The 24,897-nt window shown below is 46.1% G+C and overlaps 1 protein-coding gene across 8 annotated transcripts in view; it reads left to right on the top strand.

Annotated features, from left to right (window-relative positions):
• myo6a (myosin VIa) overlaps nucleotides 1-24,446 on the top strand; it is a 64,506-nt gene extending 40,060 nt beyond the window's left edge. The window contains exons 23-36 of one of the 8 annotated variants that reach the window (XM_034527346.1): nucleotides 884-1,013; nucleotides 2,059-2,149; nucleotides 3,132-3,282; nucleotides 5,904-6,112; nucleotides 7,464-7,542; nucleotides 11,173-11,333; nucleotides 11,769-11,807; nucleotides 12,620-12,655; nucleotides 14,135-14,173; nucleotides 15,682-15,785; nucleotides 19,241-19,372; nucleotides 20,614-20,640; nucleotides 21,901-22,119; nucleotides 24,081-24,281. In XM_034527346.1, the coding sequence (XP_034383237.1) occupies nucleotides 884-1,013; nucleotides 2,059-2,149; nucleotides 3,132-3,282; nucleotides 5,904-6,112; nucleotides 7,464-7,542; nucleotides 11,173-11,333; nucleotides 11,769-11,807; nucleotides 12,620-12,655; nucleotides 14,135-14,173; nucleotides 15,682-15,785; nucleotides 19,241-19,372; nucleotides 20,614-20,640; nucleotides 21,901-22,119; nucleotides 24,081-24,280 (1,617 nt within the window). In that variant the 3' untranslated portion in view covers nucleotide 24,281. Of the gene's footprint in view, nucleotides 1-883; nucleotides 1,014-2,058; nucleotides 2,150-3,131; nucleotides 3,283-5,903; nucleotides 6,113-7,463; nucleotides 7,543-11,172; nucleotides 11,334-11,768; nucleotides 11,808-12,619; nucleotides 12,656-14,134; nucleotides 14,174-15,681; nucleotides 15,786-19,240; nucleotides 19,373-20,613; nucleotides 20,641-21,900; nucleotides 22,120-24,080 lie in introns of all 8 variants that reach the window. The other 7 variants (XM_034527347.1, XM_034527348.1, XM_034527349.1 and 4 more) reach the window with 7 other exon arrangements.
• The last annotated feature ends 451 nt before the right edge of the window (nucleotides 24,447-24,897 follow it).

Below are 24,897 nucleotides of genomic sequence, written 5' to 3' on the forward strand. Positions count from 1 at the left end.
CTCTTTAAAGAACAATGTGTTTATTTTATTCCCCCACTAAAAAATAATAACAATAATAATAATTCATCACATTTGGGTGAGACAAGTGGTTGTTCTGGAGGCCCAACTCGTTGCCCTTCACGTCCCCGAGGCCGAGCTGCACCTCGGGGCAGAGACGTGCCGTCGCATGGTTCTTGTAATTAAGGGTTCCGGCCCGATGGCGGCGGAGCGCAGAACCACAGGCGTCATAATGTGAGGAGCTTCAGGCGCCTGAAGCTTGAAGGTCAGCTGCTCTTTTGTCAGGAATCAAACTGACAACGAGGAGAAAATACCAACGGGCTCCTCCTCCTTCTCCTCCTTTTCATTACGGCAGCGGCAGGACCTCAAGGTCTCCAGAGGACACAACGAGACATTCAGCAGCCCATAATAGAAGCATGAAGGACGACCGCAGTAGCTCCAATAAATGCATACCTTCATGCTTCATGCGCCTTAGTGGAATATGGGTTTTCACATGCAGATCTTTATCCATATTGCAGTTTCCATCCTCACTGCAGGCAAACCGCTGAGCAGGACGCATACGATTCATATGATTTATGATTAGTCTTTTATTGGTTTAGTGCCCATGAAATATTAATATTCAGAGAGAATAAACCCAGTATTCTCTCGGATAATAAAGTCGTGCACTAAATCTCAGAAATGATCTGAGAATAAAGTCGTTTTTTCGTCAATAATAACTTTGCGCTGTTGGGTCGACTTCATCGTCACCGTGACAACGAGGACGGTTTCTGTCAAATGTACAACTTCTTGTCTTTATAAATGTTGTAAATGTCAGCGAACACTCAGTGTTTCTGTGCAGAAGAAGGCAACCTTGTGCTGGAGCTCTGACCCCTGACCCCTGTTTCAGTTTAAGGAGTTCGACCAGATCATGAAGTCGGACCCGGACCACCTGGCGGAGCTGGTGAAGAAGGTCAACACGTGGCTCATCCACAGCCGCTGGAAGAAGGTCCAGTGGTGCGCGCTGTCCGTCATCAAGCGTAAGCCACGCCTTTTCTGTTGGTTCCCATGGGGACGGGGTTGTGGGGGCGGGGCATAAGAGGAGGCGCACAAATTATCCGGACACGTTAGTTAACGGCGGCTTAACTGTAAGTCTCTTCATATTTACATTAATCTTTTTTTTTAAGTCTCTTCATATTTACATTAATCTTTTTTTTTAAGTCTCTTCATATTTACATTAATCTCTTAAGTCACATGTTCTATTGATCACATGTTCTATTGATCACTGATCACATGTTCTACTGATCACATGATCTACTGATCACATGTTCCACTGATCACTGATCACATGTTCCACTGATCACATGTTCTACTGATCACATGTTCTACTGATCACATGTTCTACTGATCACATGTTCCACTGATCACATGTTCTACTGATCACATGTTCTACTGATCACATGTTCCACTGATCACATGTTCCACTGATCACATGTTCTACTGGAGTATAAAACAGTTTCCTACTTTCTTGTCACTGGGTTCAGTCCGAGAGGTTCTTTGTTCCTGAAGTCCGTAATGAACACGTTGTTCCTGCTCCGTCAATACGTGAGTGGTGCCAGAACCACCCGGGCCACAGATCCATTGATCGGTTGATCCTCACTCGGCAGCGAGTTGGACTGAAGCGGATCATTCCAGGAAACCCTCCTAATAGATCTGGAACTGGAAGGCTCCTGTCCACAGGGTCCTAGAGCCCCTCCTCACGGTGACATGTGGTTCATGGACGTAGACTCACAGCATGTTGAAAAGCCTTTAAAAGCCTTCACACACGACACACTACATGACCGGGGCTTTTATTGTGAAAGGTCAAAACAGAAGGGCTCGAGGTTGAAGGATCATGGAGTTTGCTGTCTCGGTTCAGACGCCGTCTCGTCAACGTGACTCGACTTCGTGATGCATCTTCACGTTATGTGTTAAAGCACTTTACACTGGAGGTGAACCCTCGGAGTTTAAGTTGACTTCCTGTCTGTCTGTCTGTCTGTCTGACTACCTGTCTGTGTGTCTCTCTGACTTCCTGTCTGTCTGCAGTGAAGAACAAGATCCTGTACCGAACCAGCGCCTGTATCAAGATGCAGAAGACTGTTCGGATGTGGCTCTGCAGGAGGAAACACAAGCCTCGGTAAGTGTCCGGTCTTCCTCCTCTTCTTCCTCCTCCTCTTCCTCTTCCTCCTCTTCCTCCTCTCCTCCTCATTATCTGCCACTTTCACAGCTCAGCAGTGTCAGTCTGCCTACACACACACACACACACACACACACACACACACACACACACACACAGGTCAAAACATGACCTCATAGATATCACATGAAACTTCACCACTTCATCACTCACATTAAGAGTTATTGTGTTATAGGGTCAAAACATGACCTCATAGATATCACATGAAACTTCACCACTTCATCACTCACATTAAGAGTTATTGTGTTATAGGGTCAAAACATGACCTCATAGATATCACATGAAACTTCACCACTTCATCACTCACATTAAGAGTTATTGTGTTATAGGGTCAAAACATGACCTCATAGATATCACATGAAACTTCACCACTTCATCACTCACATTAAGAGTTATTGTGTTATAGGGTCAAAACATGACCTCATAGATACTTTTATAAATAAATATGTGCTACTTTCGATACATTTCCAGAACATAGATGTGAACATTAGAATGAATGAATGAAAGTTTAGTGGATGTTAGAGACTCCACTGAAGTCTGAGAGAAAAACAAAACCTCATTTTATTCTGTCAATCATTCGTTGTGTGTCTGCTGCAAAATACCAATAAGTAATGATGCCTTCAGGTGCCTCTCGGTCATGTTACGCTCACCTTCCAAATCACAAAGGCCCCTGGAGATGGTTTCTTTGGGGGGGGGTACAGAATAGTTTAAACTTCTCGGACAGAAAACAACAAACACATTTCTGACATTCACGAATCTTAAACTGAAAAATATTCAGCATAAAACAAAAACAACAACAACAAAAGAGACATTATAAAATATACTCACATTTTAAACGGTTAAAATTCTGAAAATGAATTATTATTTAGAAGAGTGTGTGTGTGTGTGTGTGTGTGTGTGTGTGTGTGTGTGTGTGTGTTAGGATCGACGGGCTGGTCAAGGTGCGTCACCTGAAGGAGAGGATGGGCCGCTTCAACGAGGTGGTGATCGGGCTGAAGGAGGGCAAGCAGGAGATGAGCAAGCAGGTCCAGGACCTGGAGACGGCCATCGACTCCCTGATGGTCCAGATCAAGGTGAGTGAGACCGACAGACGGACGACAGACGGACCACCGACTCCACGTGTTATCCGTCCGTGAAGCCCGAACTCGCCCCGCGTCCTCCAGCACGACGCTCTTTGTTGTCTCCGCCTGCCGTGACGGACGCGTGGGGGGTTTGATTCCCAAAGAAAGAAAAGTAGGATTTCCACCCGTTTTTGACAGAAGTGACACCTCCTCTCACCACACGCCGGAGCAGTTTGACAGACAGCTGGTGCTGCGTGACGAAACCAGAACAGATTTGATCCACGACACAGAATATATATATATATATATATATATATATATATATATATATATATATATACATATATATATATATATATATATAGAACTATAAAGGTTTATATAACTTTCCATGTGGACAAATGGAGAGATTCTTAACATTATGAGTATCTGATTCTGAGACATTTACCTGGAGACCTTTTTCTGACTTTTACCTCTTATGAAAGTCATGAATCTCTAACGTCCGACAGCAGGTTCATAGTTTAGCATCGCAATCTTTTTATTTCTGCTTTACCACATGAAGCATAGACTTCTATACAACCAGAGGAGTCGCCCCCTGGTGGTCAGCTGAGAGAATGTAGCTTTAATGCATGAAGCATAGACTTCTATACAACCAGAGGAGTCGCCCCCTGGTGGTCAGTAGAGAGAATGTAGCTTTAACACATGAAGCGTAGACTTCTATACAACCAGAGGAGTCGCCCCCTGGTGGTCAGTAGAGAGAATGTAGCTTTAACACATGAAGCGTAGACTTCTATACAACCAGAAGAGTCGCCCCCTGGTGGTCAGGAGAGAGAGTGCAGCTTTAACACATGAAGCATAGACTTCTATACAACCAGAGGAGTCGCCCCCTGGTGGTCAGGAGAGAGAATGCAGCTTTAACACATGAAGCATAGACTTCTATACAACCAGAGGAGTCGCCCCCTGGTGGTCAGGAGAGAGAATGCAGCTTTAAGACATGAAGCATAGACTTCTATACAACCAGAGGAGTCGCCCCCTGGTGGTCAGGAGAGAGAATGTAGCTTTAACACATGAAGCATAGACTTCTATACAACCAGAGGAGTCGCCCCCTGGTGGTCAGGAGAGAGAATGCAGCTTTAAGACATGGAGCATAGGCACATGAATAGGAGCAGGAGCTCGGTCACTTCAAACCTCTCGTCGTGACAGCAGATGCATTTAAATATTCATCTGCTGGGAGACGGCGACACATTTCCCTCCTCAGGTTTTACAACGCCCCGTCACCTCCGCTGACGCCTGAACACACCGTGACGGTGACCTGTGAGATGCCTGGCGCTGTCAAAGGGATTTTATTTAGTATTTTTTTAAAGCTCCGGGTAGAGACGCTGTCGTCTGCAGACGCCGACTGATTTACTTTGAAGGAAATAAACAGGAAATAAACGTACGTGTAGCGAACACACGTAAATACTTTGAAGACACGAATTTCAAAGCACGTAATTATTTTTAAAAGACGTAAATCTATTAAAACACATACATCTTTTTATAACACAAATAATATTTGTAAACCACTGAAATATTTCAACGAATTTCAAAATACGGAAACATCTCGAGCCAAAAGTAAATGCAGTCCTCCGTTCGCATCAGGGCTGCAACTAACAGTTATTATCTTTATTATCTTCTGCACTATCTGTCATTTGGTTCATAAAATGTCCGAAATGTTCCATCCCGAGTTCCCAGAGTTGAAGGTGACGTTGTTTAAATGCTTTGCTTCATCAAACCAATTGTCTTTTCTCTCATTTAAGACCAATAATCTCTTTGGAGACGATGACACCGGTAAAGAATGACGTGTTATCGCTCCACGATCACAGACGTTATTATCACCATCGTGTCTGTTGTGTTCTGAATGTTGAAATGAAACCACACAAAAAGAAAAGTAAAAGAGACCAATGAGGCCGACCGTCCATCTGCCACGTTTAATACCAGCAGGGAACATGTTCATCAAATATTCATATTATATATAATATTATATAAAATACAAATAAAAAATGACACGTGAGATCCAACCTGTAAAAACTGGAGAGGATTCGATGTGATGGAGTCTCTTTGTCTCATTCAAGGACACGTCGATAAGTCCTCTGTGCTCTATAGTCCATCACACTACGGAGCCCCGCAGGGGACAAACAGAATGTTAACACTTAATGTATGCACATAATATCTGTGTGTGTGTGTGTGTGTATATATATATATAAATATATATATATATATATATATGTGTGTATTTATTTATTTAGAGAGCCAGAACCTCAGACCATCCTTTCTCTGCAGTGCACCTGCTTCAACTGAGTCAAATTCAATATTAGCTTGCAGGGCAACATTAGTTGCTAACTCATCAAAAATGAAATCCTCCTAGAAAGTAGCAACTAGATATGAAACCACCTAGTCAGCACATCGCTGAGGATATAATCCACAAGCTCTCGATATCCTCTTTAGTTGCCTTTACTAATAATGATTTACTAAAGTGTTAGAATGACTGAAGCTGAAGTTCTGATGAATATACAAAGTCTCTATGCAGAGCTTTCTCCATCCAGGTGGAAAAGTCCACAACCGGAGTGACATCACTCCCTCTTCTACCCCCCCAGTGCTCCATCATGACCCGGATCGACATCGACCACGAGTACCAGGCCCTGGTGACCCGGTCGGAGCAGCTGCTGACCGCCATGCAGAACAAGAAGAAGGAGGAGGAGGAGCGCGAGCGGCTGCAGCGCATCGAGGAGGAGATGCAGCGCGATAAGATGAGGAGGGAGGAGGAAGAGCAGCGCCGCAAGCAGGACGAGGAGGACCGGCGACTGTGAGTGTGGGGGGGTCAAAGGTCAAAATACGGATGCAAAGAACTCGGGTCGCGTGTCAAACACGTGTTCATTAATTCAATGTTCCTAATTATTATATTTACAGTTGGAACGACACATTTGAGTCAGAACGTGTGGTTTTAATGTTTGAAGCTACGACTCCAGTGAGAACTTAACCCTTCAGAGCACTTAAGTCCCACGACGAGTCCTGAGAGGCCTTGAAGTGGAAATAGTTTCTCCTGCTGGTTCTACAAACATCTACTGGAGTAGAACCTCATAAAACCAGCACTGTCCCTTTAAGGCACTTTCAAATACAGAAATAAAGATCCGGCCCTGTTTGTGCAGCCGCAGGAATCAATAAACTCTGTCCTCCATCTTTGTTCAGCCGCCAATGTAGCACATCAGTGAAGACCACTTTGTGAGGTCACAGGCTGGAGGCTAAGGCTGGAGGTCACAGGCTGGAGGTCACAGGCTGAAGGTCACAGGCTGGAGGTCACAGGCTGAAGGTCACAGGCTGATGGTCACAGGCTGGAGGTCACAGACTGGAGGTCACAGGCTGAAGGTCACAGGCTGGAGGTCACAGGCTGAATGTCACAGGCTGGAGGTCACAGGCTGGAGGTCACAGGCTGAAGGTCACAGGCTGGAGGTCACAGACTGAAGGTCACAGGCTGGAGGTCACAGGCTGGAGGTCACAGGCTGAAGGTCACAGGCTGGAGGTCACAGGCTGAATGTCACAGGCTGATGGTCACAGGCTGGAGGTCACAGGCTGAATGTCACAGGCTGGAGGTCACAGGCTGGAGGTCACAGGCTGGAGGTCACAGGCTGGAGGTCACAGGCTGCCGCTCTAGAAGATGCTCGTTTAGCTGGGTCCAGACTGAATGTTAGGCGCCACGCTGCGCTGGTGCTTCCTTCAGCTGATGTTTCATATTTAGAGAATAACGTTGATTCCTGGACTAGCGGTCGGGACTAAAGAAGGAAGAGACGCTGCTTAAAGGGACAGTGCTGGTTTGAATACAGTAGATGTTTGTAGACACATTTGAGGCATAATAACACAAAAACAGTGATTCACTGAAGTCGAAGTAAAAAAAACAACCCGTCAAACTTAATCTTTAACCTTTCACCTCTAATTCGTCATTCAAACTATAAATATAATCGTGAAGAAATTTCAGCCTTTCAGTATATGTGCAAATAAAGACTAATAAATTATATATATAAATAAACACGTGCAAAGTAAAAAACCCTGAGAAGAAGAAGGCTGACGGTGTTTCACTTCACTAATCTCTTTATTCTTCTCTTTTCCTCTCAATGATCTTCTTCTCCTCCTTCTTCTCTCTTGTTTCTTCCCTCCATCAGGAAAGCAGAGATGGAGCTGAAGAGGAAGCAGGAAGAGGAGGAGAGGAAGAGGAGGGAAGAGGAGGAGAGGAAGATGCAGGTGGGTGTTGCGTCCTGCAGAGACCTTTTGTTGTTTGCAGGTGGATCTAAAGCAGCGAGGGTTTGAGTTCCTAAAGAATGGATGGCAACGGAAAAGTGCATCACTGGAAACCACGCTCCATTCAACGGACTTTAAGATCACACTCTCCCTTAAAGCATACACTCTCCCTTAAAGCACACACTCTCCCTTAAAGCACACACTCTCCCTTAAAGCACACACTCTCCCTTAAAGCACACACTCTCCCTTAAAGCACACACTCTCCCTTTAAGATCACACTCTCCCTTAAAGCACACACTCTCCCTTTAAGATCACACTCTCCCTTTAAGATCACACTCTCCCTTAAAGCACACACTCTCCCTTTAAGATCACACTCTCCCTTTAAGATCACACTCTCCCTTAAAGCACACACTCTCCCTTAAAGCACACACTCTCCCTTTAAGAACACACTCCCTTAAAGCACACACTCTCCCTTAAAGCACACACTCTCCCTTTAAGAGCACACTCTCCCTTAAAGCACACGCACACTCCCTTTAAGAACAAGCTCTCCCTTAAAGAACACACTCTCCCTTAAAGCACAAACTCTCCCTTTAAGAACACACTCTCCCTTAAAGCACACACTCTCCCTTAAAGCACACACTCTCCCTTAAAGCACACACTCTCCCTTAAAGCACACACTCTACCTTTAAGAACACACTCTCCCTTAAAGCACACACTCTCCCTTAAAGCACACGCTCTCCCTTAAAGCACACACTCTCCCTTTAAGAACACACTCTCCCTTAAAGCACACGCACACTCCCTTTAAGAACAAGCTCTCCCTTTAAGAACACACTCTCTCTTAAAGCACACACTCTCCCTTTAAGAACAAGCTCTCCCTTAAAGCACACGCACACTCCCTTTAAGAACAAACTCTCCCTTAAAGCATACACTCTCCCTTTAAGAACAAACTCTCCCTTAAAGCATACACTCTCCCTTTAAGAACAAACTCTCCCTTAAAGCATACACTCTCCCTTTAAGAACAAACTCTCCCTTAAAGCATACACTCTCCCTTTAAGAACATACTCTCCCTTAAAGCACACGCACACTCCCTTTAAGCACACACTCTCCCTTAAAGAACACACTCTCCCTTTAAGAACACACTCTCCCTTTAAGAACACACTCTCCCTTAAAGCACACACTCTCTCTTAAAGCACACACTCTCCCTTTAAGAACAAGCTCTCCCTTAAAGCACACGCACACTCCCTTTAAGAACAAACTCTCCCTTAAAGCATACACTCTCCCTTTAAGAACACACTCTCCCTTAAAGCACACGCACACTCCCTTTAAGAAAACGCTCTCCCTTAAAGCACACACACTCCCTTAAAGCACACACTCTCCCTTAAAGCACACACTCTCCCTTTAAGAACACACTCTCCCTTAAAGAACACACACTCCCTTTAAGCACACACACTCCCTTAAAGCACACACTCCCTTTAAAGCACACACTCTCCCTTAAAGAACACACTCTCCCTTAAAGCACACACACTCCCTTAAAGCACACACTCTCCCTTTAAAGCACACACTCTCCCTTAAAGAACACACTCTCCCTTAAAGAACACACTCTCCCATTACAAAGAGGGAGGAATTAACCATTGTTTTCGCCTAATTTTTCAGTCATTTTCTTTGGTATTTTCAAAAAGTGCCATGTAGGTGAGCTCGATTCATTGATTTAATCTGACTCAACTGTCACCGCATTAGAAAATACATGAAGTCGCTTCAGTTCCCAGCTCTTGGTCTTTGTGGATCAGACTGATTTTGCTCTGAGGCTCATTTGCATAGAAACGGGACGATTCTGCACCAACTTTGTGCACATTACCTCATTTTGAGAACATATCGCCGCATGAGAGCACAGATGTTATGCTTTCTTATTCGAAGCCGCTGCAAAAGCTGCTCAGTCTTTTCTTAGTGAAATAACAGAAATACTGTTGTTTAAAGTTAGGTAGATGGAAGAGGCTCTTCAGATGAAGTCTGAGGAAGTGTTTTGATTTTAGGACCATCGTCGGAGCAAATTACAGACCCTCTAATTCCATAAAGTAACCATTAAAATGATGGCAGCTTTGGGTCCCAGTGGACACATGGAGGTACTGCAACTATCACTGCATCACTTCTATACTAAAGAAAACTCTCAGGTAATCTGTAAATACACATTTATGGGCATAGTGTCGTCATCAAGTCAGTGTTTTTAGAGCCGACTTGATTATTATTATGATTTAATAAGGAGAACTTAAAGTAAAGAAAGGAACTTTTCCCAAGATGCAAATGAAGGGAGCTGCAGTATAAATACATAATGGTGGTACATACGGTGTAATATTAAGTAAATATGAAGTCTAACAAGCTAACAATTGTCCAGCATGTAAAAGACCTTTTGTCGAGGACGTTCCATCAATCTTCAGCTCCGTTTGCTTTGCTTTGTGTAATCTCCAGTTATTTCACCGTTTAATGAAATTTCTGAAATCACAGGAGCCTGAACTCAAACGCTCTCTAAACGGTACTGGAGCGAGCAGATAATGTTCGTCCAGTTAATTCTCAGTCTAAAAGAAGCCAGGGGGACTTTGCAAGCAGCAAGTGATTAAAAACAGAACCACTGCCTCTAAGGAAAGAAAAAGTACTTTATAACAAGAAAAGTAAAGTTGGGAGTGAAAATAAACAGCAAGAATTTCATCAATTCAAGCTCTTAAATTTTGAGTTACATTAACTACACTAGCTGCATTAGCCACATTAACTACACTAGCTACATTAGCTGCAGTAGCTGCATTAGCCACATTAACTACACTAGCTGCAGTAGCTGCATTAGCCACATTAACTACAATTGCTACATTAACTACACTAGCTGCATTAGCCACATTAACTACACTAGCTACATTAGCTACATTAACTACACTAGCTGCAATAGCTACACTTGCTGCAATAGCTACATTAGCTACATTAACTACACTAGCTACATTAACTACATTAGCTACATTAACTACACTAGCTGCAATAGCTACATTAACTACTCTAGTTACATTAGCTGCAACAGCTACATTAACTACACTAGCTGCAATAGCTACATTAACTACTCTAGCTACATTAGCTGCAACAGCTACATTAACTACATTAGCTACATTAGCTACATTAACTACTCTAGTTACATTAGCTGCAACAGCTACATTAACTACACTAGCTGCAATAGCTACATTAACTACTCTAGCTACATTAGCTGCAACAGCTACATTAGCTACATTAGCTACATTAACTACACTAGGTACATTCGCTACATTAACTACACTAGCTACATTAACTACATTAGCTACATTAACTACATTAGCTACATTAACTACACTAGCTGCAATAGCTACATTAACTACTCTAGCTGCAACAGCTACATTAACTACATTAACTGCATTTGCTGCATTAACTGCATTAGCTACAATTGTAGCCAATTACGGCCCTCCTTGAAACCAAACGACGTTGTGGAGACGGAACAGTTGGTGATGCTGCTCGTCTGCACTCGGGGTGACGTCTGCGTCTGTAAACAGCTGGCTTGTAGATCGGAGGCAGACGGCTTGTACACGGAGTGTCGACAAACGTGTTGATAAGGCTTTGTGTGTTCAGGTGGAGATGGAGCTGCAGCTGCAGGCGGAGCAGAAGGAGGACGTGTCTCGGCAGGCCGTCCATGAGCAGGAGAGGAGGGACAGGGAGCTGGCGCTGAGGATCGCCAAGAGCGAGTCCGAGCTCATCCCCGAGGAGGTGCAGATCGACGCCGGCCTGCGCAGGTAACCCAGCTCTCATGTGTTAGCACCTTGAGGTGGTGAGCTGGAACGTCAGCATCCCGCCTCTTTGAGCTCCAGGAAGTCTGGAGGAAACCCGAGCACGACACTGAAGTATAGTTATGAGCGTAAAAATACGTATAAACATACTTATACTCTGCTTAAAGCCCTGTTTAGACTTTACATATTATATATATTATACAGGACATTTATATATTATACAGGCTTTCGGTCACTCTCAACACACTGAGTGTTTCACGATGCTGAAGCTCGAGAGGGGAAAGGATTGATGACGCACCGCAGGAAGGCTTGAACACCGTCACTTCCTGTTTCTCCCGTCGACGTTGCTTCTCGTCAGCGTCCTCTCACTGTCATTTAAATGCGTCTCCGTGTTTAACCTTCTTCTTCTTCTTCTTCTTTGTTTTGTTTTTTTCCTCCCAGTAACGGCTCCTCAGGTCCATCGTCCCCAGAGAGAGCAGCGTAAGACCCGGCGATTTAACCCTTTAATTGAATCCCCGAATCCCTTCTGACCTTTGAACCCATAACACACCCTGCATGCTGTAACAACCCGCCAGCCGAGCACAGCCCCAAACCCGCCCACCGTTTGATAGAAGGCACTCTTGTTTCTTTCATCTGTTTCACCTTTAATTGTCCTCAAAGAACCAGTTTGACTTGAGACCTGATCAGAGCCCGTTTATCAGAGAGAAAGACAACTCTCTAATTTAAATAAAGCATTTAGTCGACATACATATTTCTTTTAAATCTAAGTAAATAAATATTAATATCTAAAAAAAGATACACAAGGTACACACACATAAAATATATATATATATTTTTTACTTTAAACTGCTTCTGTTATTATTGTCATATATATTATTTCTTATACCAAATTATTATTATGCAAAAGATTCACATTTTAATTGCAGAGTTCAGAGGATCAATCACCTCCTGATCAGAGTTCAGAGGATCAATCACCTCCTGATCAGAGTTCAGAGGATCAATCACCTCCTGATCAGAGCTCAGAGGATCAATCACCTCCTGATCAGAGCTCAGAGGATCAATCACCTCCTGATCAGAGTTCAGAGGATCAATCACCTCCTGATCAGAGCTCAGAGGATCAATCACCTCCTGATCAGAGCTCAGAGGATCAATCACCTCCTGATCAGAGCTCAGAGGATCAATAACCTCCTGATCAGAGCTCAGAGGATCAATCACCTCCTCCTGCTGAACTCGTTATACGTTCATTGATCCGTGTCGCTCCGTCTTGTAATCCTATGATCTTCTGTTTGCAGCGCTGCTGGACCCACAGTGCTCCAGAGCTTGACCATGTAGGTTCCCCCCTCACCCCCTCACCCCCTCACCCCCAGGAAGCACACCGTAGAGGTTTAGGTAGAGAGGCTCTGCAGTGCAGCGTTGCATCCTGGGATGTTTTAGAGCTCCCCGTCTGGCAGGTTGAGTCAGTTAGGAGGCTGAGAGCTGGTCCTCAGGTCCAGGTTCAGACCTGAGGGATGAGATGAAGGACCAGCACCACGTGGTGCAGTGAGCCAACAGCTGGTCCTGGATCAGAGGATCCTGAAGCAACACCCATATTTATAAAATGTTGTTCCCTCACAAACGATAAAAAAACCCTCGAGTCCAGCTGGCTCGAGTTTAAACCATTTAAATACGTCACGCTGAGAGATCTGAAGGGCTTCACATCCTCTTCCTCCTCCTTCATCCTCCTCTTCCTCCTCCTTCTTCCTCCTCTTCCTCTTCCTTCTTCCTCCTCCTTCCTCCTCCTCCTTCCTCCTCCTCTTCATCTTCCTCCTCTTCATCCTCCTCTTCCTCCTCCTCTTCCTCTTCCTTCCTCCTCCTCCTCCTCCTCTTCCTTTCTCCTCCTCCTCCTCTTCTTCTTCCTTCATCCTCCTCTTCATCCTCCTCTTCCTCTTCCTTCCTCCTCCTCTTCCTTCATCCTCCTCTTCATCCTCCTCTTCCTCTTCCTTCCTCCTCTTCATCCTCCTCTTCCTCTTCCATCCTCCTCTTCCTCCTCTCTCCTTCACCTTCATCAAGACTCCTTTTAGCTGTTTTCACATGTTTATGCTACTTTATGGTTTAGTGTTGTCTACAAAGTGCTTTTAGAGTAACTTAGTTTATTTACTCAAGAAAAGCCTCTTTTTTTTATCTCTTTGATTTGATGCTCATTTATGTATTTATTTGCATATTAATCATCATTTTAGTTTCCTTCTCATTGTAAATGTAGTTAATGAGAGTTATTTAAATATGTAGTCACTGAGCAGGTTATTATAATATTAGTGGTTTAATATCAGTAGATTACACACTATAATACAACACAATAAATACATTACTAAAGTAGAAATGATGAGTGACGTAATCTTTGTGGATGAAATATGACGTCAAATTAAACATCCAAAGCTCCACTATTATAAACATGCTGTTGATCAGTAAAACAATAATATGGAGTTATTTTTTATTGTCGGTGAGTATTTTGCAGATTTGTTCATAAAAACATCTCCTAAATACATTTATGAACATATTTTTGGAGAAATCATAAAACAAATTTTCAGATTTCTGGTAGTCGACTCTTAACTTTTCACATCTGTCACTCATATTTACTTTTGTTCCTCCTTTCCTTGTCTTCTTTCCTGAAGCCCTCCTTCCTCCTCATGTAATTCACCTACTACGAGTATTTCTGTATACTAAATATGTATATACTTTGTTTACTTGGTTGTAAAGAAAACACACAAAACAAACCTCCCTAATCCAACTTTATACTAACTTTTGAAAACTGGGGCCGCCGTGCTTTTTAGGGAGGAAATGGCGAAAGAGATGACGGAGCTCCTGGCGAGGTGGGTAGCGACCGCTCGACTGAACCGACCAATGTGCACGTCTGATCACGGGCTGCAGACCCAGAAGATCATCCAACTGCAGAGTTCTGATCGGCAGGGTTGATTCCCTCAGTCTGACGCTCTGGTTTCTGATCCTTTCATTTCTTTATTCTTTCAATATTTTTCCGCCGAACGTTTTGTCTCCTTCGTCGTCGTCCTGCAGACGTTTGCAGGAGAAGAAGCTGCTCCGCCCCCTCAGTCTGTAACTCCGCCCACATTCGAAATGCAGCAACGTTGATGGATGAGTGTAGCGAGAATGCAAAAAAAATCCTTTAATGACTATATATATATATATATATATATATATATTTCTTTTATCTATAAATATCTATATTTTTATTATATTTAAAAATTATATGTATATATATATATATATATATATATATATATATATATATATAAAATGTATATATATATATTTCTTTTATATATAATTTGTATTTCTAAAAAAATATATAGATATATTCATATATTCCAGCAGAGCCCAGATATTTATACCCGTTAACATGCAGTGAACTCTGAGAGCCGGAAGCATCGGCCACGCTGCCGCTCCGCGAGTGATTACTGAGCCAAATGGCGTCTAGCGCCGCGTCGCTGTGGGGCTCCAGCCAACGAGTGAATGAGTGATGTCAGTAGAAGTCATGCCAGCCCCCCCCCTCTGTTCATCTGTCTGCTGCTAATTGGCTCACGCCTCTCGCTACACCTCCAACACGCAGCGACAGGCAGTGGCGGGCAGCAGGTGGCGCCCCCGTGCCCTTCTTTTGGGAACGCGCCACCAGCCACGTGTCCGAGGCCAAGAAGACGCGGAGACACCCAATAGGAATAGAGAGCCGGCAGGAGGTCCCGCCTCCCAACTTCCCCAGTGTTCTAGAATTAGTTCCCGGTCACGGATAAATCGAGTCCCACTGGAGGAGCCGCCATCTATAATTAAGCTCAACGCCGTCAACCCATAAAGGCGCCTTTTCTTTTCTCTATCCCCCCGGCGACTGGAACAGCATGCATATTAATGATGATCTCAAACCCTCGACTTTCCACTACGACGCCGCTGACCCGACGCTCACCGGTTGCACCGCGCTTTCACCTGAACGTCTGCAGCAAACCGAAGCTTCTTCTGTGGTGTTTTAATCACCGTCGCTCTCAGGTGGCTGGAGTTTACTGTCATAGGAACTGCTTTCTGGCTGCTTCTAACGACACAAAACTCATGTTGTGGCCAGGAAACGGAGTAATAACTGTAACATGTAACGGGAGTCTCTCCTGGGTCCAACGAGTCCCACTTTTTATCAAACGTATTTGTTGTACTTGTAAACTCCACCCGCCTAATTCTTCATCAGTTAAAACATAACTCTTGATTGAAGTGAATAACCACCCGTTCCCCCTTTTGCCGACCTTTTCTTTTTCCCACAATTCAATGCTGTTTGGCTTTCGGTTGCTGACTTCTCCGGCGCCCTCTTTGTCTTGTTCCCCGTTAGAGGTCCACAGGTCCAGGCCACCAAGGCCGCCGCCGGGGCCAAGAAGTACGAGCTGAGCAAGTGGAAGTACGCCGAGCTGCGGGACGCCATCAACACCTCGTGTGGTGAGTGTCGGCGATGCACTTCATCCTGGAATAGACGGCAGTACAAATACACCCGGCTTTCACTTGTCTTGGTCCCCAGAGGAAGGTTTCAAATGCCTTCCTCTGGGGACCAAGACAAGTGAAACAAACTGTTTGGGGTTTGCTCTTCTAATCGAGCTACAATTATCCCTCGAACAAACACTTCACTTTGTCTTTAAATAGTTCTATGAACTTTGTTTTGAGGGTTCATTGTCCCCAGAAGATGAATCCCAACAGCGTTCTCTCTCCTTTTCCTGGAGCCCCAGCCAAAGTGTAAACTCAACACAATTGATATTTAAATTAAATGATTTCGGAGCTCATTATTGATCCCCAGAGGATGAACCTGTTTACTTTTATTAATCTATGATCTATCCACCAGTGTTTTGATCAGTTATAAAGTAAACCTGTAAATCACATTAAAACCTGTAAACCACATTAAAACCTGTAAATTACATTAAAACCTGTAAATCACATTAAAACCTGTAAACCACATTAAAACCTGTAAACCACATTAAAACCTGTAAATCACATTAAAACCTGTAAACCACATTAAAACCTGTAAATCACATTAAAACCTGTAAACCACATTAAAACCTGTAAATTACATTAAAACCTGTAAACCACATTAAAACCTGTAAATCACATTAAAACCTGTAAACCACATTAAAACCTGTAAATCACATTAAAACCTGTAAACCACATTAAAACCTGTAAATCACATTAAAACCTGTAAACCACATTAAAACCTGTAAATCACATTAAAACCTGTAAATCACATTAAAACCTGTAAATGCTAAAAGTAGCATTTTAGTATTAGTGAGTCATTATTATGAGTCAAAAGGCATAACTATCCTAATTGGCATTCGATTTGATTCAGACAGGTTTTAGAGATGCTGGTGGGCGGATCTTTGTAGCTTCGGACAGAGCTATTGCTATATGCTAAGTTAGCTAAGCTTCCTCGTCCCCTTCCTCTTCATCGTCCTCTTTCTCTTACTCGTCCTCTTCATCGTCCTCTTCCTCTTCATCGTCCTCTTCTTCGTCCTTTTTCTCTTCATCGTCCTCTTCATCGTCCTCTTCTTCGTCCTTTTCATCGTCCTCTTCTTCGTCCTTTTTCTCTTCTTCGTCCTTTTTCTCTTCTTCGTCCTCTTCCCCTTCATTGTCCTCTTTCTCTTACTCGTCCCCTTCCTCTTCATCGTCCTCTTCCTCGTCCCCTTCATCGTCCTCGTCCTCTTCTTAGTCCTCTTCCTGGTCCTCTTCCTCGTCCCCTTCCTCTTCCTTTTCCTCTTCTTCGTCTTCTTCCCCGTCCTCTTCCACTTCCTCGTCCTCTTCCCCTTCCTCATTCTCGTCCTCATCCTCTTCCTGATCCTTTTCCTCTTCCCCTTCCTCTTCTTCGTCCTCTTCCCCTTCCTGATCCTCATCCTCATCCTTTTCCTCTTCTTCCTCTTCTTCGTCCACTTCCTCTTCCACTTCCTCGTCCTCTTCCCCTTCCTCGTCCTCGTCCTCATCCTCATCCTTTTCCTCTTCTTCGTCTTCTTCCCCTTCCTCGTCCTCATCCTCATCCTTTTCCTCTTCTTCGTCTTCTTCCCCTTCCTCGTCCTCGTCCTCATCCTTTTCCTCTTCTTCGTCTTCTTCCCCTTCCTCGTCCTCGTCCTCATCCTCATCCTTTTCCTCTTCTTCGTCTTCTTCCCCTTCCTCGTCCTCGTCCTCATCCTCATCCTTTTCCTCTTCTTCGTCTTCTTCCCCTTCCTCGTCCTCGTCCTCATCCTCATCCTTTTCCTCTTCTTCGTCTTCTTCCCCTTCCTCGTCCTCGTCCTCATCCTCATCCTTTTCCTCTTCTTCGTCTTCTTCCCCTTCCTCGTCCTCGTCCTCGTCCTCATCCTTTTCCTCTTCTTCGTCTTCTTCCCCTTCCTCGTCCTCGTCCTCATCCTCATCCTTTTCCTCTTCTTCGTCTTCTTCCCCTTCCTCATCCTCATCCTTTTCCTCTTCTTCGTCTTCTTCCCCTTCCTCGTCCTCATCCTCATCCTTTTCCTCTTCTTCGTCTTCTTCCCCTTCCTCGTCCTCGTCCTCGTCCTCATCCTTTTCCTCTTCTTCGTCTTCTTCCCCTTCCTCGTTCTCGTCCTCATCCTCATCCTCATCCTTTTCCTCTTCTTTGTCTTCTTCCCCTTCCTCGTCCTCATCCTCATCCTTTTCCTCTTCTTCGTCTCCTTCCCCTTCCTCTTCCTCTTCCTCGTCCTCGTCTGTGGAGAAGCGTTCCCACACAGGAAGCCTCTTGTCGTGTCTCTCTCCTCCCAGACGGACAGAATCCTGATGTTGATCTGCAGAGTGACGAAGAGCTTGTTGACGTCTTCATCGCTGGTCTGCAGGCGAGAGTGTTTCTGTTAGCGGAGCACTTAGTGCACACACACATGCACTCACACACACACACACACACACACATGCACTCACACACACACACACACATGCACTCACACACACACACACATGCACTCACACACACGCACTATATTGATTTTCTCGTGAAGATATTAATGATTGTCGTGGCAGTTTTGGAGAGGAAATGAACAAAAGTCAATATGTGTGTGTGTGTGTGTGTGTGTGTGTGTGTGTGTGTGTGTGTGTGTGTGAGGTTTGTCATGAACATGAACGCCACGAAGATATTTTAGATCGGGACGCACCGATCTGTCTTCTTCAGTCCTGATGAAGAAAAGACATGAAGGAGAGAGAATGCAGCTTTAACACATGAAGCATAGACTTCTATACAACCAGAGGAGTCGCCCCCTGGTGGTCAGGAGAGAGAATGCAGCTTTAACACACGAAGCATGGACTTCTATACAACCAGAGGAGTCGCCCTCTGGTGGTCAGGAGAGAGAATGCAGCTTTAACACATGAAGCATAGACTTCTATACAACCAGAGGAGTCGCCCTCTGGTGGTCAGGAGAGAGAATGCAGCTTTAACACATGAAGCATAGACTTCTATACAACCAGAGGAGTCGCCCTCTGGTGGTCAGGAGAGAGAATGCAGCTTTAACACATGAAGCATAGACTTCTATACAACCAGAGGAGTCGCCCCCTGGTGGTCAGGAGAGAGAATGCAGCTTTAACACATGAAGCATAGACTTCTATACAACCAGAGGAGTCGCCCTCTGGTGGTCAGGAGAGAGAATGCAGCTTTAACACATGAAGCATAGACTTCTATACAACCATAGGAGTCGCCCCCTGGTGGTCAGGAGAGAGAATGCAGCTTTAACACATGAAGCATAGACTTCTATACAACCAGAGGAGTCGCCCCCTGGTGGTCAGGAGAGAGAATGCAGCGTTACCACCTGAAGCATAGACTTCTGGTTGTCCTTGAAGTGTGTCTTGAAGGTCGTCTGGAGACCATCCCTGACATTCACTCGTGTTGATGTTTCCATGTCACATCCATGTGTCTCCTGCAGACATCGAGCTGCTGGCCGCCTGCAGAGAGGAGTTCCACCGCCGGCTCAAAGTTTACCACGCCTGGAAGTCAAAGAACAAGAAGAGGAACACGGAGACGGAGCAGCGAGCGCCCAAATCTGTCACCGACTACGGTACGACGTTTACAGGTTGATGTTCTTTACTCACTGAGCACCTGAAGGTCACATTACATACACGGTCGTCTGCTATAAGTACCTGTTCATGCTGTTAGCTTAGCATATTTTAGCTTAGCATATCTTGTAGTATCTTTCCTTTTTTACTCCTTTTCTTTTCGTATTGTATCTTATTTTTATTTTTTAAGTGATTCAGTGATTTAAGTGTTTTGCGGTCAGCTCAGCTGGTTGTGCAGCCTGACAGCAGCAGGAAGGAAAGACACACACACACACACACACACACACTCTCTCACACACACACACTCACACAGACACACACAGACAGACACTCTCTCACACACACACACACACACACACGTTCGTTTTATTTTCAGAAACATGGCGCTACATTTTTTTTCACAAACAGTATTTTCTTTAAACAACGCGCCACAGAGATACTTCCCTTCCTCCCGTCTCACTCCTCAGCACAGAGATACTTCCCTTCCTCCCGTCTCACTCCTCAGCACAGAGATACTTCCCTTCCTCCCGTCTCACTCCTCAGCACAGAGATACTTCCCTTCCTCCCATCTCACTCCTCAGCACAGAGATACTTCCCTTCCTCCCGTCTCACTCCTCAGCACAGAGATACTTCCCTTCCTCCCGTCTCACTCCTCAGCACAGAGATACTTCCCTTCCCCCCGTCTCACTCCTCAGCACAGAGATACTTCCCTTCCTCCCGTCTCACTCCTCAGCACAGAGATACTTCCCTTCCTCCCGTCTCACTCCTCAGCACAGAGATACTTCCCTTCCTCCCATCTCACTCCTCAGCACAGAGATACTTCCCTTCCTCCCGTCTCACTCCTCAGCAAAGAGATACTTCCCTTCCTCCCGTCTCACTCCTCAGCACAGAGATACTTCCCTTCCTCCCGTCTCACTCCTCAGCACAGAGATACTTCCCTTCCTCCGTCTCACTCCTCAGCACAGAGATACTTCCCTTCCTCCCGTCTCACTCCTCAGCACAGAGATACTTCCCTTCCTCCCGTCTCACTCCTCAGCACAGAGATACTTCCCTTCCTCCGTCTCACTCCTCAGCACAGAGATACTTCCCTTCCTCCGTCTCACTCCTCAGCACAGAGATACTTCCCTTCCTCCCGTCTCACTCCTCAGCAAAGAGATACTTCCCTTCCTCCGTCTCACTCCTCAGTTTCTCGCCCTCTGAACAGCGTCTCACTTGTTGCATCACTTCCTGTCTGTGTAACCAGGTCGAGCTCCTCCTGTGAACAAAGCATGTAAGTGGTCCTCCTGTGTGGGATGCTACTAACCCCCCCCACACACACACCCACCTTATTAACCCCCCACCCTCCATATTACCCCCCCCCCTCATTAACCCCCACCCACCTTATTAACCCCCCCACCCTCCATATTACCCCCCCCCCCTCATTAACCCCCACCCACCTTATTAACCCCCCACCCTCCATATTACCCCCCCCCCCACACACACACACCTTATTAACCCCCCACCCTCCCAACATGGTAGAGGTCTGCTCCTAACTGGGATCACTGGTTTGTGCTTCAGCTTCCTCACAGCTGCAGCCAATCACAGCCGGCTGTGGGCGTCGGCTTGAAGGCCGGTGGGAGATCACATCTCTCGTGTTCACGCTTAGCGAGACCATTAATATTAATATTTAATTCACAGGTTCAGAACAGAGACGACTGTTAAAGAAATAAAAGGAGTGAACCATCGCGCCTCCTCCCTATCTCTGGTTAAAGGGTTAAAACCCTGGAGACGGGAGTTTAGATGAAGATTTAACTGGACTTTAACCTTTTTATTACGTTTATATTTAGTGTAAATACAATTAAAACAATTCCAGGTTTTTTCAGACTTTGTTCAAGAACTGTTTCAGAGGTCTGGTCTGGTCTGGTCTGGTCTGGTCTGGTCTGGTCTGGTCTGGTCTGGTCTGGTCTGGTCTGGTCTGGTCTGGTCTGGTCTGGTCTGGTCTGGTCTGGTCTGGTCTGGTCTGGTCTGGTCTGGTCTGGTCTGGTCTGGTCTGGTCTGGTCTGGTCTGGTCTGGTCTGGTCTGGTCTGGTCTGGTCTGGTCTGGCAAACAATGTGTTTTATGTGTATGTTAATGAACATCAGGAATAAGGCTGAAGCTGTTGACCTTCAGGAATAAGGCTGAAGCTGTTGACCTTCAGGAATAAGGCTGAAGCTGTTGACCTTCAGGAATAAGGCTGAAGCTGTTGACCTTCAGGAATAAGGCTGAAGCGGTTGACCTTCATGAATAAGGCTGAAGCTGCTGAAGCGGTTGACCTTCAGGAATAAGGCTGAAGCGGTTGACCTTCATGAATAAGGCTGAAGCTGCTGAAGCGGTTGACCTTCAGGAATAAGGCTGAAGCTGCTGAAGCGGTTGACCTTCAGGAATAAGGCTGAAGCTGTGTAACCACCCTTCCTTTAACTCGCCCGGCTGCATGTAAACATGGCCGCTGACTCCTGCTGCCACGTGGAGGAAGACACCTGACGTTGTTTTTGTTTGTTTCCCAACGAGCAGCCCAGCAGAACCCGGCTCCGCCCATCCCGGCGCGGCAGTACGAGGTGGCGATGAACCGGCAGCAGCGCTACTTCCGCATCCCGTTCATCCGGCCGGGCGACCAGTACAAAGACCCCCAGAACAAGAAGAAGGGCTGGTGGTACGCACACTTCGACGGGCCCTGGATCGCCCGGCAGATGGAGCTGCACCCGGATAAACACCCCATCGTCCTGGTGGCAGGTCAGTACAGCGCCATGGGAAGGGTGGAGGAGGGAGGGAGGGAGGGTTAGGGTGGAGGAGGGAGGAAGGGGAGGGAGGAAGGAGGAAGGAAGGGTTAGGAGGGAGGAGGGAGGAAGGAGGAAGGAAGGGTTAGGGTGGAGGAGGGAGGGAGGAAGGGTTAGGAGGGAGGAAGGAAGGGTTAGGGTGGAGGAGGGAGGGTTAGGGTGGAGGAGGGAGGAAGAAAGAAGGGTTAGGGTGGAGGAGGGAGGAAGGGTTAGGGTGGAGGAGGGAGGAAGAAAGAAGGGTTAGGAGGGAGGAAGGGCTAGGGTGGAGGAGGGAGGGAGGGAAGGGTTAGGAGGGAGGAACAAAGAAGGGTTAGGGTGGAGGAGGGAGGGAGGGAGGGAAGGGTTAGGAGGGAGGAAGAAAGAAGGGTTAGGGTGGAGGAGGGAGGAAGGAAGAAGGGTTGGGGTGGAGGAGGGAGGGTTAGGAGGGAGGAAGGAAGAAGGGTTAGGGTGGAGGAGGGAGGGAGGAAGAAGGGTTAGGAGGGAGGAAGAAAGAAGGGTTAGGGTGGAGGAGGGAGGAAGGAAGAAGGGTTAGGGTGGAGGAGGGAGGGGGAGATGTCCAGACTCTGACACTCGGCTTTCGTAAGCGTTTGGCTTAGCGCAGCAGATTCATCATCATCATCATCATCGTCTTCATCATCTTCATCATAAAGGTCCCTCGCTGCTCTCCAGACTGTGAAGTTACGTCTCTCGTGATTCATGGATCAGGACTCGTGAAACATTCCCACGAGGTCGCCGGCTTTCAGCTCGTGAGAACAGGACGTGATGACTGGGGTCGAGGACCAGAGGCTTCCGGAGGCTTCCAGAGGCCTCCGGAGGCTTGAGGCGCGTTTCATAACCGCCTCTGAAGAAAAGAAAAGAAAAGCGGAACTGAAAGCGTGAAAGTCGTTTATTGTGTGCGGAAATTAATGAAAACGCGAAAATCGCCTTTTTAGCTCTCTGCGTCGTTTCCTTGCCTCTCTGCGTCGTTTCCTTCCCTCTCTGTGTCGTTTCCTTCATTTCCTTCCCTCTCTGTGTTGTTTCCTTCGTTTCCTTCCCTCTCTGAGTCGTTTCCTTCCCTCTCTGTGTCGTTTCCTTCCCTCTCTGTGTCGTTTCCTTCGTTTCCTTCCCTCTCTGTGTCGTTTCCTTCCCTCTCTGTGTCATTTCCTTCATTTCCTTCCCTCTCTGAGTCGTTTCCTTCCCTCTCTGAGTCGTTTCCTTCCCTCTCTGTGTCATTTCCTTCGTTTCCTTCCCTCTCTGTGTCGTTTCCTTCCCTCTCTGTTGTTTCCTTCGTTTCCTTCCCTCTCTGTGTCGTTTCCTTCGTTTCCTTCCCTCTCTGTGTCGTTTCCTTCCCTCTCTGTGTCGTTTCCTTCATTTCCTTCCCTCTCTGAGTCGTTTCCTTCCCTCTCTGTGTCATTTCCTTCGTTTCCTTCCCTCTCTGTGTCGTTTCCTTCCCTCTCTGTTGTTTCCTTCGTTTCCTTCCCTCTCTGTGTCGTTTCCTTCCCTCTCTGTTGTTTCCTTCGTTTCCTTCCCTCTCTGAGTCGCTTCCTTCCCTCTCTGAGTCGTTGCCCATGAGATCGTTGAAGCCTCGTATTAATCCTATAAACGTATAATTTCATATTCAACAAACGATCCATTTCTCTGTAATAAAGTTTGTTCACCGGTTTCTAGTCGGGCCGGTGGAGCGACTGGAAGTCGAGTCGTTCTGTTCTTCATGAAAGCAAAACAACAACAACAACAACAAGTGTGACGTAACGTTTGGCAATATTCTTTATTGTGCTCCTGCTCTGCCGGTCTCCACACACCCTGATAGAGGGTCCCCTGATCTACTGCAGCTGAGCCTAACCACGCCCCAGCCACCACAGTGTCCTATAGAATGTCATGGTATAATACGTCTTTAAAGTTTCCCATAGAGAGTCATGGCTTGTCTCCGTGTTCCAGGAAAGGACGACATGGAGATGTGCGAGCTGAGTCTGGAGGAGACGGGCCTGTCCAGGAAGAGGGGAGCGGAGATCCTGCCCCGGCAGTTCGAGGAGATCTGGGATCGCTGTGGCGGGACCCAGTACCTCCGCAGCGCCATCGAGAGCCGGCAGGCGCGCCCCACCTACGCCACGGCCATGCTGCAGAGCCTGTACAAGTAGACGGAGGGGGGGGTCTAGAGGGGGAGGGGCTTCTAAAGGGGGAGGGGCTTCTCTCTGCAAACAAAGGGACGAATGCACCACCGACCGAACTGCGATTTCTCTCAGCGGCCCTTTTGTTTCTCCTCTGGTGGTGGTTTCCTTTCTTGGTGGCTTTCGGTTCCCCAAAGGGGGGGGGGGGGGGGGGGGGTTGGGTTTTTTTTTGGGGGGGGGGGGGGGTTTGCATTGAACCCTATGCTGAAATATCCTTCTAAATGACCTGGTTGGTGTTCCCAAAGGAATCCTGATCCCCGTAACACGAGTCTTAACTACGAGGCCTTACTGCTACTCTAACAGGGTTTAAATGGGAAGTTTTATTATTATTCTTTTCTTTGTTCGAAGCTGCCTCCCCAAAACAAGAACACTTAATTTCTCTGTAATTATGCATTCCTGATTATTACATTAAGTCTCCGGCTGGCGACCCTGAACAGCTGCTGCACAAGAATGAAGTGGAATATTTGCTCAAACTTGTAGTTGTTTTACCTTTTTGTTCTTTCCGACCGAATGTAACTGGAGAGCTCGTTGATTTGTTGCTGATTGTTCTCGCTGTGTGATTTGATGTGTGGCGCTAATGAGAGCAA

This window comes from Cyclopterus lumpus, chromosome 24 (assembly GCF_009769545.1).
Source record: "Cyclopterus lumpus isolate fCycLum1 chromosome 24, fCycLum1.pri, whole genome shotgun sequence".
Taxonomy (NCBI): domain Eukaryota; kingdom Metazoa; phylum Chordata; class Actinopteri; order Perciformes; family Cyclopteridae; genus Cyclopterus; species Cyclopterus lumpus.